Raw genomic sequence first — 13,530 nt, 5'->3', positions numbered from 1 at the left:
TGTTTGTTAAAAATCAAGATAATTAAATTTTAGTAATTGTTTAATTTAGGTTATGTAAATACAGTACTTTCCTCCACCTACAACATAAAGAAACAAATCAATTTCTCTCATTTTTGGTAAATGCAAGATGCCTGTCTGTCTGTCTGTCTGTCTGTCTGTCTGTCTGTCTGTCTGTCTGTCTGTCTGTCTGTCTGTCTGTCTGTCTGTCAACAGCATGGTTGTGGCTTTGTTGGTTCTCTCTCCAAGAATTTGAGGTTTACTCTTACGTTAGCTGGTCACTCGAATACGCCTGTATTTATGAATGTGTGCATACATAGCTGTTTGCCCTGTCTGTCTGTGTTTTACTGGGTGATGCATAGTCAGTCTTTCCTGAGTGTATCCTGCCTTTCTCCCAATAACTCCTGGAGACAGCCCCTCCTGCAACCCTGCTAGGACGAGCTGTTGCAGACAGTTGATGGATGGATTTGGTTTGCTGTGTGTACATGAGGGAGTTTTATGTTTTTATGGCTAACTTCTCATTCTCATCTTCACGCTGTAATGTGGGTAACATGTTGAATACATGGCAATCTTTGGGCTCTGCCATAATACAGCAGTTAATGGTTTTATAAGAGGACTCCTAAATTATTAAAGTGGTTTTTCATTACTTTTTGTGAGATCCTTGGGAATAGCTCATCATCCTCATATATTTCTTGATCAACTTTAACCTTCATGATTTGCGCTGGTTGTGCCCTCTGCGAGCTAAAGCTCAGCATGGATAATTAATCTAATTTTAGCCTGGTTTTGTGTGTGTGTGTGTGTCTGTGTGTGTGTGTGTGCCTAAGAGAGAAATACTGGACAATGTTGTCACTTTCCCTAGTGATGATGCCAGAGGGTACATTGGTTCAACACGCTGTTATCTTCCTCGCTGTCGTTATTTCTGCCTTGCCTCCCTCATCCGTCGCCATCGTGTCCAACTTACACAAAGTAATTCTGGGCTTATCTTGTCTGTTTTCTTGCATCTGTGTTTTCTACTCAGGACCTGACACCAGTATTGCTCCTGATACTGAATTATCCTTACATTAAATTTATTTTCTCTGTTTCTTTCTGTTTTCGTCTCTCCAGCAGCAGACGCGGTGCCGGTACGGAAAGATGGGGATCAGGTAAAATGCTTCTACCTTTACTTTCATTATCCCCGTTCTGCACAAATAAGTCTTCATTAACATGCTTTTTTTTTTTTTTTTTTTTCAAAGCAGCTTTGACAAAATACAAAATAGATGGTTGTTGGTGTATTCATCTGTGGGAACGTTGTTTATTCTCTGCTAGGGGTGAAAGAGAAGCATTTTTATCCACCCACAACTGTATCATAATGTTAAATTTAAGGTCCCTGCCTTGAAAAGGTTGCCTGTATTTAAGCTTTGAAAACACCAACAATACCAGCAAGAAAGAAAGACCTTCATAGAGTGAAGTGTATGTTTATTTTCTACGTCAGTATGTGTCATCCCTGAATCTATTGTGCACCACAGGGTTGAGGACAAAGCTTACCACAAGCCTCCAGTGATAAAAACACAAAACTCACCTGACACATTCATTGTCTGCCCAACCTTCCTTTATATCTGACATTTTACATGAATACAGCTCAGAGAGCAAAATCATCCACTTCTGCTTCACTGTTTTGGTTACTAGAGATCTGTTTAGACAGAAAAAATGAGTTATGCCAATTACTGTACTCATGCATTACCATCTCATTCCAACCTACTTATGTTTTGTAACCATAACAGTCCATTTCATACTCTCCCATCACAAATCTGTGTATGTTACTTCATGGTTAAGTATTTTGACTGTAGAGATAGATAATCATGAAAAGTTATGCAATTGTAAATTATTTTCTGATGATTTTCTTATTGCTCCTTCCTTCTATTTGTTTTGTTTCTGATTATTGTAAAATATAACAGATTATGATCTCTGATCAGAGAATCACTATGACTGATCTCCTTATGATCCTTACAGTAGATTATGAGCTAAATTTTGAATTTTAAATCACTTTAAATAATCTATTGTCAAAGTAAAATAAAACTCCCTAATCAATGGTGAAACTGACTCATTGTCACATTCTGTTCCACTTTGCTAATAAGTATAAAAAAACCCAGAGTGGGATTTGAACCGACAACCCACCAGTTACAGGATAAATCCCTGCTGAGCTGCTTTTGCCTCCTAACTCTTTGTCAGTTACCCTTTTCTTTTAACCCTGACCAGTTTTACACTATGGCCAATTCTGAAGGAATAATTCCTCCAACTCTGAACAGACAACCTATTAACCCTCTCCAACAGCAGGAACTTAGAGTTAACATGTTGGAGATGATGACATTCTGCATTATCTAATACATAGTCATCCAGTTTTAGGTCAGTGCACCCAAACATGAGTCTAACTTACAAGCAAAGCAGCCAACATGTTTTTTGCCCTATCAGTGAAATGTTCTCAGCAGGCTGAGCCAGTTTCCTGACCTCAATTCAAATGATTATTCATATTACTAGTGATGAATAGGCTGAAGGCAGAGCGGCCTGGAAGTGTGTCTGCTGTGTGAATCTGGCGCTGTCACTAGGGATGTCTGCAAGGCACAGCACACTTCAGAAAGTCAGTAAAACATTAAATATATTGGAATGTCCTGGCATACGACAGGTTAAAGGCACATGCAGTAATACCACAGTGGCCCCATTTCAGTCTGTTGCATGAGTTTTCCCTTATTTCAATGTCAGTCTTCATATTGTTGACTTCCTAGGAAAGGAAACTCCAAAATATGATGAAATATGAGAAATTCTGAAGATGGTGACATTTATTACTGATGATTTTCTGCAGAAAGTATTTTTTTTATTAGCTTGAGACCTTCTACTGACAACTCCTGCTGAGTCAGAGCATTTTTTTTTTTTTTTTTGGCTAGAGTTTGCATGTTATCGACTTTCTCCCCAAAGTGTGCCACCAGGATTAATTAATGTCTCCTAATTGGTAGAGGTGTGAATGCTTGTCTATCTGCACATGTGAGCGATGTGAGAAACTGGCAACTTATCTTGTCCCACTTGGTGTGAACAAGGAAAAATGCAGAAAGTAAATATTTGTTATGAAGACTATGGACCAAAGATCAAAGTAACAGTTCCAACATACAGGTTTTACTGAAATACAATGTTTTGCTGTGCAAAGATATGCTGTTTCTGTTCACACATGACTCAATTATTGTTTGATGATTTTTTTGCATCTGAAAGCCATTATTCTTAGGATGCAATGACTTCTTCTAGGACTATGCTGCTCATGGTGGAAGCATGTAGAAGAAATCTTTGCTTTAGTTCAATTTTTTTTTCATCTTCTTTGGTTGAGACATTGTTTTTATTGGACATTTTTCCCTCTGGCTTTGGATGCTGTGAGGTTGGAGGCATTTTTATTATCTTTTTCACTTTCGGGCAGCTGTTAAAGTAGCCATTCCAGCTAAGTGTTTGTTTTTTTTAATCACCTCGATAGCTCAAATAATACCTGTACCAACTAATGCTGGATTTGAAAAGGAAGAAGTTCAAATCATCTCTTTAATTGATCATAAAGAGCAGAGATTATATCCCCAACTTCAACATTTCTATGACAGGCTGTCTAACCACACGGTCAGAGAAAAATTTAAAGATAAGCATGAAAAGCAAAGTAGCAGTGCTTGTCAACAAATATGGTGTCATCCAGCTCATGCTACTGTTAAAAAAAAAAAAAAAATCACCATCCCAATGACTCGTTGAAGATCCTTGGTGAAATGAGTGACAACAACATTAAACTTCCCTTTGGGATAAATGAAGTGTTCTTGAAATGAACTGAGTATTATGTTGATCAACCCATCAATTATTTGAGAATATTGATACTGTCATGGTAAAAATATATCACCTTCTCTAATTTCCAAGAGTTTTATTAGTGAGGGCAAGATAATAATTATCATGCCTTAGCTTCTTTTCAATCTACCTCCAAATGTTCAAAGACACATGACAAATTTCACAGTTTAATTATTTTTGCAACAATAAAGGTTAAATGGGAAAATTGAGTGTGAAAAACTAAGGACACCGTTGCTACTTCTACAGGATTTAAGAGGAAAGTGGCAGCAAGAGGCTGCTAATCAGAGTATGTGATTACTGTACATGATCATCAGAAAATGCTATGACCTTTATGAAAGAAAGAGTGCTGGTAGTTTGTCGGTCTAGACTAGAGCTGCATGTTACCACAACAGCAAGGAGGAAAGTTTTCAGCAACGCCCTTAGAGAAGCAATTCGGGAAAGGTAGAGTATTTAAGACAGCTATCAGTCTTTGCTTTAATTTACTTTGGGCAACAAAGGACACTTCTTTAAGCCCTAGGGTGAACTTTCATGTTTTTCTTTATAAAGCCTATTTCCAAAGTATACTCATTTTGGACATCACTCTTGAGCATCATCCATGTTTTTTTCCAAAGCCTTATTTTATTTAACCCATCACTGAGCCACTGAGTCAGTGCTGTTTATGAAGGAGCTGCTTTGATTTGTCTGGCTGGCTGCCATCATCGTCTTTGAGAAAAGAAAGAAAAACATTTGCTTGATTAGATACACAGACAGTCCAAATCAGCTCCTACAGTTAGCCATGACAAACAAATAAATTAAAACTGACATCTAAAATAAAATATTTGGGATTTGAAAAAAATCTCAGATTTTGTTTATTGTGATTAGGCCTCTTGCAGTAAGCAATAAATCAATTAATCACACGATCAATTATGTCAATAACTTCCATTCTGATGATTAATATTTTTTGAAGGGCATTTTTGAGACATTATATTCCATTGTTTCAATTTTGTGTGGTTTTATTTCTATTTATTTATCGTTTTAAGTTGTGTTGTATATTTTGTTAAGTTTTGTTTTTACAGAATTAAAATTTATTGGTCTTTGACAGGATAAATTTGCATTGTCATGCCATTATTAATATATTACTTGAAAATGGTCTCAAAACAACGATATCATTTATCGTAATAAGTACATGGACAATATATCGTTTGGCAACGGTTTTTTATTGTGAGAGATCTAATTGTGATTTGCATTGATGTCCTGAATGACAGATTTCTTTTTTGTGTTGAGCAACTTCTATGCTTCAACTAAAACTTTGCAGAAGTCCTCAGTGACTTGAAATAGTTTCAAAATCTTAATAAATTTGACCCATTTCTCTTATTTAATCTTGTTGTTTTCCTCTGGTGCCTCATTGAAATGAAACAGGCTTCATATTGTAATGTAGTACAGACATTTACTGCAACAGTAATATAACTGTCCTGATGAAACACTGTTACAACTAAACAGCTCGCTATCAAAAAGATAAAATGACCAAATCAAAGATTTTAAGTCAGTGTTTTATTTCTAATAAGATTTGTTGTTAAAGGGCCTAAATGTTTGCAGTGTTTACACTTTCTTAAATATTAAATTAAAGCTTTAGAGCAGCATTAGGACTTAGCTTAATACTGCTGAGTCACTGAATGTGTCTGAGTGAGGAAATGTGAAAAAAGGAGAAGAGTAAGGGTTGATAGCTCTTGCCTCACCCTGCAGACACCCGTATTAATCAAACCTGCGTGCTCTCCTGAGTGCATGACTGCGTCTCGTGACTGGCTGTGCATGACTCGTTGAGAAGGTGTGTCTTTGTTGATAGCCTCTTACCAAAGCCACAGAGCTGCTCTCCCTTGGGCCCAGACTATTACTGGGCCATGTATCACTTCTCAGCTGTGCACTCTGGAGAGAGACGGAGGACTAGGAAGAGTAAGACACTGGGAGGGGAGCAAACAGAAACATGTATATCAGTGTTTTTCATGAATGACTGTTGCTTTTTCTGACAAATTGCTTTCAGAGTAAGCGATTCAGCTCTAAAATGCATTCAGAGCTTTATGATGCCTTACAAGGGATTCAGACTCAGTGAACTTTTACAACTTTTGTTGCCTTACAACCACAAACTTTTTTTTAGTTTGGGGGGATTTTTTAGGTAGACCTAAAAAATCACTGGCACTAAGCATAATTGTTAAGTCAAAAGAGAAAGATAATTTGTTTTACAGCTGCAAGTCTTTTGGAGTTTTTCACCATCCTCTTTGTACATTAAGACAGAAAGTCTTGTGATTCTGCTTTGCAGAATGGCTCAAGCTCAGTTGGGCTCTCAACAAGATTTAGGATTTTAACTGGGCTACTACTAATTTTTACAATTAATATGTTGTGTTCATGGTGTGTAGTTTACATTTTCCTCCACACTTCATTTTGCATTAAGATCAAAATGTAAAATCTTGATCTGGGCAGAGAACTTTGCACTGGATTTTATTTAGAGGTATCATATTGAAATTAATATACATGACACTTTTTAAATAGGTACATTAAGTATTTTATCTTTATTTTCACAATCATTTTGATTGGTGAAAATATACAGATGACAAAATGTGAAAGAAAATAAAAAGGTACAAATATGTTTCCAAGGCACTGTGTGGCTGTATAAATATTTTTAAACTTCTGAAATTACCTTTGATCAAGGACTGAATGGTGGCATTGTGTCTCCTTCCTTCCATTTAAACCTCCTGAAATTAGAGAACCACTGAAACACTATACATGTTTAAATTGTTGCTTCACTGTTGGCGTTCTAGTGGCTGCAGGAGCAGAAAAATAAAACCATTTGATCGAGTGCCATTTGTCTCGAGGACTGATCTGAAAGCAGCCTTCAAGTCGTTGACTTCTACAAACATTTCTCCCGTGTGTAATTTATAGAACAGCAGAGAGAAAAAGGCCAGCAGGTGTTGTGGGGATTTGACAGAGTGAAACGCGGGCGATCAGAGATATAATTCAGACCCGACAAGGCTGAGGATCAAGTGTGGGCAAACAAAACACTAGAGACAGACTGATAGCATAGATTTAGTGCAAACAGCCTCAAAGACATTATTATGTGAAAAATAGCAACATGATACAAATTGGAAACATAAAAAATAATGATTTAAGACCACCATCCAACTGTCGTTGTGTGTGTGCTTCGTTAGTAAAATAAAAGGATTAACCACTTCATTTCCTCTTTTACCTTGAAATGGATCATAATTTACATAATCCTATATTGATGATGAATAAAAATTTTCACACAGATGTCTGGTCTGGATGTCCAAGATATTTGCATCAGATACTATTAAAAATCTGTTTATCACAATAATGAGATTTGCTAGCAAAAGCTTCACATATCTGCATCACCTGTGCAAGAGCCTGAGCTTAACTTTTTTTTTTTAGATGTCTTATGCTGCAGGTCATGACGTCCTACTGGAGTCACATTGGCTTTTAAATGCTTTGAGGAAACTTGGAAGGAAAGCCATAGTATGAGTAACATCAGATGGTGGTTCATGTGTTTCTACTGAAAATACAATTAATTGTGAATGTTTATGACCAAGAATAAATAATTGTGAATAAATTCACAATAAAATGACACAAAGGTGAAGGGGGACTTACGTTTTTTTTTTTTTTTTTTTTTTTTTTTATGTAGCTTTAGTCCATCAGAAAATTATAAGATCTTCTTCATCGGTTTAGTGTGCTTACATTTCTTTTTTAAACTAGATCTAAAAGAAAATGTTTAATATTTAAAGCTTTTTAAATGCTGAGTATGCATGAGAAGACAGCTACCTAACATTGGCATCCCACTGGCAAATGGCAACCTTCATGAGCTGCAAGAAAGTCAGAAACGACCAAATACCCAGAGCTGAGCAGTAAGAACATATTCTGTGCCAACGACACCGGTGCCGGCATCTAGTCTACAGCAGGGGTGTCAAACTCATTTTCATTTTGGACCATATCAAGATCATATCAGTCTCCTGGGGCATAAATACCACAACATCCACACTGAATTTAAGCATGCCATTCAGAGATGTACTGGCTGGCGTGTTTTGTCTTGCTTGCATAACCCAAGCGTGGGCACAAGGTCACAGACTGAAGGCTGGACAGTCTCCTCTCAGATTTTCTGATAGAAAGCAGAATTCAGCCTCCACCATTTATAGAAAGTTGTCCAGGTCCTTTAACAGCAAAACAGCCTCACATCTTTCAAAAAGGTTGATTTGTTGTTTCATCAGCCCACAGAAAATGTTCCCAAAAGACTTGGGTATCAGGAAGTTATTTTTCTATAGAATGTTTTTCTGGTTATTCTAGTTATTTTTTTGGTCAGCAGTTTTTGCCCGATCTTATTTTTATTGTTGAATGATGGACACAGAGACAAGTGAGTCCTGCAGTGCTCTTACTGTGGTTAACTGGAGTCCCAAATGAACAGTGTGATGTTGTGATTGCATGGTGAGCTGAAAAAATCATTGACTGGGAGGCTGGCAATGTTGTTGGATTTGAATGAAAGCAAGTTTTGCAGACAGAGGCTTCATTTTCCCTTCATTGACTTAAGAAAAGACAGTGTTAGCATTTCTGCAAGGTGGAGTTCAGCTGTTATTTACTTGGGAGTCTGTATGAAGAATGTACTTACACACATTTACAAAGCAGTCATGACACAGGACTTACTCTAATAGCTTAACACTGTGTTGAGTCAGATGTCCTTGGTGTGGGTAAGGGCTGTTGAATTCAGATATTTCCTTATGATTAGAAATCATTGTTGAAGCCTTTCCCTCTCTCACACATACTTGTTAATTTCTTCAAAAACAGCACACTGACCTTGATCTGTGTTGGATTTGAATTATCAGAATAATTTCAAGGTTTATGGCTGCAGTTTTCTGCTCTGCAGCACGGAAAGGCAATAATTTATCGTCAGAAGTTAACAGGGTAATTGATTATTACCAAGGACACGTTGACTACTAGACCAACAGCAGAGATTTTTGGAATTCAAGGCTCATTCTGCTGCCTGTGGGATTTTTAATATTAAAGTCTAATATAAAGCAGACTTCCAGTGGGGATGTGATGACTCTAGTTCAGACAGAAGTTATTGGATGGATTGCCACGAAATGTGCTTCTGACATTTATGGATCTCAGACAATGAACTGCAGTGACAGTTTTGATTTTTTGAGAGGACGACAGAATTGATAATTGATGAATTTCTGCCTGTCTAACAGATCCTTTGGAAGAAGCGTAAAAACCATCTTTTAGTTATTAAATGAATCAGTTTTTAACAGTGTATCTTTAATTTAATGCCACAATGTAATACCACCATAATAAAACATGACTTTAATGTTTACTGCACTATTATAAACTATTCCCCTCATCTTTCCGATATTCCATTAGTACACATGTGAATGTGAGTAACAAACCCCCACAGAGGCGACTTATGGCAGCTGTTAGGCTTTGTTAAATCTCTTTTCATCTCAGGGGATGCTTTTTGTTAGAGATGGATTAAATCTTTTTCCTCATTGACTCACTATGAAAAACAAACATCTCTGACATGAATTTTACATTGAAGCTCCACAGAAAGCAAAGGGAGCCTGCAGAAAGACAATTAATTTTGGGTTCCTCATTCCACTTGTCCTTGGATTCATTTTTGCCAAACATGCCTGGACTGAGACCAGATAAAAATGTTAATCAGCAGAGCATGGCCTTAAAACAAGTTGAACCCAGTTTGACAATTATGCATGACAGATTTCAGGAGCTAGAGTGTCTTTGCCAAGCAGCTGCTGATGAAAATCTTAAGATTTACAGAAACAAATTTGATTTTCTCAGTGGAGTTTAATCACTACAAGACAAAGTGGTCTCCAGAGGAAGGGGTCTAATCCAAAACTTTGACTTGAGTTGTAGCTAAAGAGATTGCTTTGGAAAATAAATCAACTAAAATTAAAATTTTCATATCACAAAGCTATCACATAAGCTGTGTTAGCACCTTTGACCTGAAGCCATAAACATTTTGACATAAAGTTAAGGATATTTTACATTCTATTTGTCATATGATGATTTGCAGCTATGAATGGACAAAATCTGTTAGTGAACTTGCTGCGTCTTTGGAGAAGCTCCTCAGTGTAAAATAAAAGGATCAAAAGATTAAGACTAAGAGTATAAAAACACTTCAGTTTTTGCTGCATCTGCTGAAATCCTCCAGTCTTTAACATTCACAGGTTAAGGTGTTAGTCCTCTGCGCTTGTGCTGAATGCAAAGTGTTAAACTGATGAATATGCAGGACAGCTTGTGAATTTCTGTGTGTGTGTGTGTTTTTACTTTACATATACTTGTGTGTAAGTGTGGACAGAAAACAAATGGTGCCCATGTCGGGCCACACATCACATTTGCTGTTGCCCCTGGTGATGCAGTTACCAATCAGTGGTCTCCATTGGTTACCTAAACATTGTGGCCGGTGTGGATAAAAAGAGAGACGGAGCAACATGGAAACACAGCACCTTACATCACTACGCATTTTTCTGTCACTCCTGCTATTCTGCAAGGTGCTTTTCCAACTATTCCTATTCCTAGCCTTTTGCAGGCCATACCGCAAATTGGATTAAGGTCCAATCTTCATTTTGTTCTCATTCTTTTGCAGCTATTCAGTGGTGCACCATTGCTGCATAACCTAAGTAAGCTTGAGCTTAAGGTTACAAGCCAATTTCCAGCCTTTCTCCTTCAGGATTTTCTGGTTGACAGCAGAATTCATGATTCCATCAACTAAGACCTGAAGCTGCAAACCAGGCATTGGCTATCACTATCACTACAATAGTTTACTGCTGAAATCTTTTCCTTTTTCATTGAAACTGGACTCATATTTTCCAGAAAAGGTTCATAGTTTGCTTTATCAATCCATAGGATACTTTACTCTTCCATTGATGTAATTTTTGTTCAGTGTGTTTCTTATTGCTGAATAATGAACATTAGTTGAAAGGAGCTCTTTGTTGATTCAGATGCTGCCTTTGGTTCTTTTACGGTCTCATGGAAGAGGTGTTGATTCACTCTTGGAGTCATTTTGTTACACTGTTCCGTATTTTTTCCATTTGCAGATAATGGAGTTTCAATACATTTGAAATGGCTTTGTAAACCATTCTAGGCTAATGGATGTTGATGACTTAACTTCTACTCAGTGTTTTATTGATATAATTTTTAGCTTGAGCTCCATTAAATGACTTCATGTAGTTTCTATTTGGATGTTTGTTTGTTTTTTTAATTCTACAGGGTTGGCAGTATTCACGCTTGTTCAATAAGTGGCATAACTTGTCAAACAAGTTTGCTAAAGCAGTTAATTGATGGACTAACAAAGAGAGTGATTAGTTTTTTAAATATTTGACAATAATTGAACCAAAGATGTACATGACAATTGGAGGCTGGCCCGTGTGTTTGGATCCAACATACAAACTACTTTTACTTTAACTGATGAAAAGGTTTCTGCTAATACTGATTGAGAGGCGACAGAAGAAAGGATTCATAATGTGGTGCATGTGGTGAGATGTCATAAAATCAATCTGCATATTGCTTTATAATTTAAAACCCTGACATAATTTTAAAAATATTCCATATTCAAGGTTCTTCAAGCATTATTAAAGCTTAGTATGTGAAAAATAGGTTATTTACATCAATGCATTTGTTGCAAACCACAATAATAAAATGCCAATTTAATATTTTAAAAACATAATACCTTCATATTTTCCATATTAATATTCAGACTGCTGTAATTCCAGACAAAAAGTATTAGTAAAGTTCACTTTCCCTCTTTTAAAATCTTTGTCTTCCCTTCTTTGCTCATTGCACTTACGTTCTCCTTGTACTTTTCTCCTTCCTGTCCTTCATCCCCTCTTTCCTAGCATGGCCGTACCGAGTTTTCCTGGGAAGGAATCAATGTAAGTGTCCTAGTATAAATCTCCCCCCTCCCCCGCCACTTTTTTTTTTAAAATCTCCTGTCATTTTGCCCTCCACCTCTCACCAACTACCTGAGTTTGAGCTGTACGAACATAAGTCGACAGCCTGCTTGTTTATCCGTCCACTCCTTCTTGCCACTCTTTCTCTCCGTCTTATCTCCCTTTGCCACCACCCCTCTCTTATCCCTGTTTCTTCCGTTTTCCACCTGTAAATTCTCAGTCACCCAGCTCCTTTTTAAGTCCTCTACTAATCTACTATACTGCAAGCAATATATACTTCCCATATGTACAGAATCACAGATAACAGGCTGTAATAGGCTTATCTCATCCACAGCTGAGTCCCAGTTTCACTGAAAGCAGAGCAGGATAAAATGCACCTTTAATGAATTGTTTGTGTATCTTCAGCAGAATTTATGTCCACCTGTAAATTTGTTTTGTCTCAAAGCAAATGAAATTTCAGTGATGTAGCCAAACCTTGTCATGTTATTCTTGAAAACTTGAAAAGTAGAAAACACATTTGACAAACATAAACCTGCAAAGCTGTGAATAAAAATAACATATTATGAGGAGATCAACAATTTGATTGTAAAGTTTAGGAGGAATGAGAAAAACAAGAATATGTTTGGGATGTTTAAACCATATGGTGCAATATATTAAGATAGAGCACTTAAGATTTTAACAGAAAATATTTTACAAGTGAATTCTAAATATCAGCTGCTTGGCAAAGTGAAGAGAGGGAACAAAACATACAAAATTAATACTTCAAAATTATTCTTATAATGTATTTATAAAAAGAAATGTCACCTCAACAGTAACTCATTCTAGTCAATGCCAAATGTTTGGAAGTGGATGTCGGATTATCCATGTAGTAAAGAGATGATGAAATGAGATGTTACATAACAATATGCACCAGATATTTACAGTACATATGCTTTATCAAAAGATTTTTTCGTCCAAATGCCTGATAATAAAGTTCCAAAAAAAAGAGTTATTTTTCAAATTCAGGAATTTGCTTACATTTACTTAATATTTGATAGATTTACCTTTTGATTTGTATGACTTGGGTCTAATGTTTGGGGTCATCTTAAAGCTTTCAGTTGGACCGAGATCAGAGCTTTGTTATGGATGACCACTCCACTTTGTAGCTAATTTAGTGGTATGCTTTGTGTCGCTGTCCACTTGGAGGACACAGTCGAGATGAGCTTCTCTGTTGCCGCCTTTTCCCTTCAAATGTAAGGACGGTTCCTATAATCACACATATTAACCTTAGAAATGGCAAAATGTTGTATTCTGTTCATTATATTTGTGAAACAATTATTTATTCAGGCTCAATTTTTAAAGTTTCTCAGCTTACCATGTTACCAAACAGTTGGCAGTTCAGTCCAGAAACCAAGATTAATGGGAGCTATGGTAAACGGTCTGCAGCTGTATAGCGGTACGTTGGTGGTTAATAAAGCTTCAAGAGTAACACTAAAAGAACACTAAAATATGGATGAAAAGTACCAAATGAATGCAGTATCTCAAGTTTTGCAGTTAAGTAAGGAGGTTAGATCAGAAGATAATGTATTTGTTCATCTGATTCTTCTTTTATTCAGTCATCCTGCTGTAGATTTGCTGCTGTGTTGTGAAAGATCATGAGGCCGTTTCACTGTACAGATGCAAAGCTAGATCTCAGACTAAGTTAGTCAGGTGATGTAAAACATGATTGAAGAATATAGCAGTGTACAGATAAGTCAATGCTAGATTTAAAGGCTACAGGGTT

At 36.7% G+C, this 13,530-nt stretch overlaps 1 protein-coding gene across 5 annotated transcripts in view; it reads left to right on the top strand.

Moving 5' to 3' along the window:
* The window catches only part of LOC103146443 (uncharacterized), a 42,419-nt gene that overhangs the window by 17,088 nt on the left and 11,801 nt on the right, over window positions 1-13,530 (top strand). For 2 of the 5 annotated variants that reach the window (XM_016677574.1, XM_007564373.2), the window contains exons 2-3: window positions 1,102-1,139; window positions 11,715-11,750. In XM_016677574.1, the coding sequence (XP_016533060.1) occupies window positions 1,102-1,139; window positions 11,715-11,750 (74 nt within the window). The remainder of the gene's footprint in view (window positions 1-1,101; window positions 1,140-11,714; window positions 11,751-13,530) is intronic. The other 3 variants (XM_016677573.1, XM_016677575.1, XM_007564374.2) reach the window with 3 other exon arrangements.

This window comes from Poecilia formosa, unplaced genomic scaffold, assembly GCF_000485575.1.
Source record: "Poecilia formosa unplaced genomic scaffold, Poecilia_formosa-5.1.2 Scaffold158, whole genome shotgun sequence".
Classification (NCBI taxonomy): Eukaryota; Metazoa; Chordata; class Actinopteri; order Cyprinodontiformes; family Poeciliidae; genus Poecilia; species Poecilia formosa.
The sequence above is the reverse complement of the archived record's forward strand: the minus strand, read 5'-3'. Positions and strand labels throughout refer to the sequence as shown.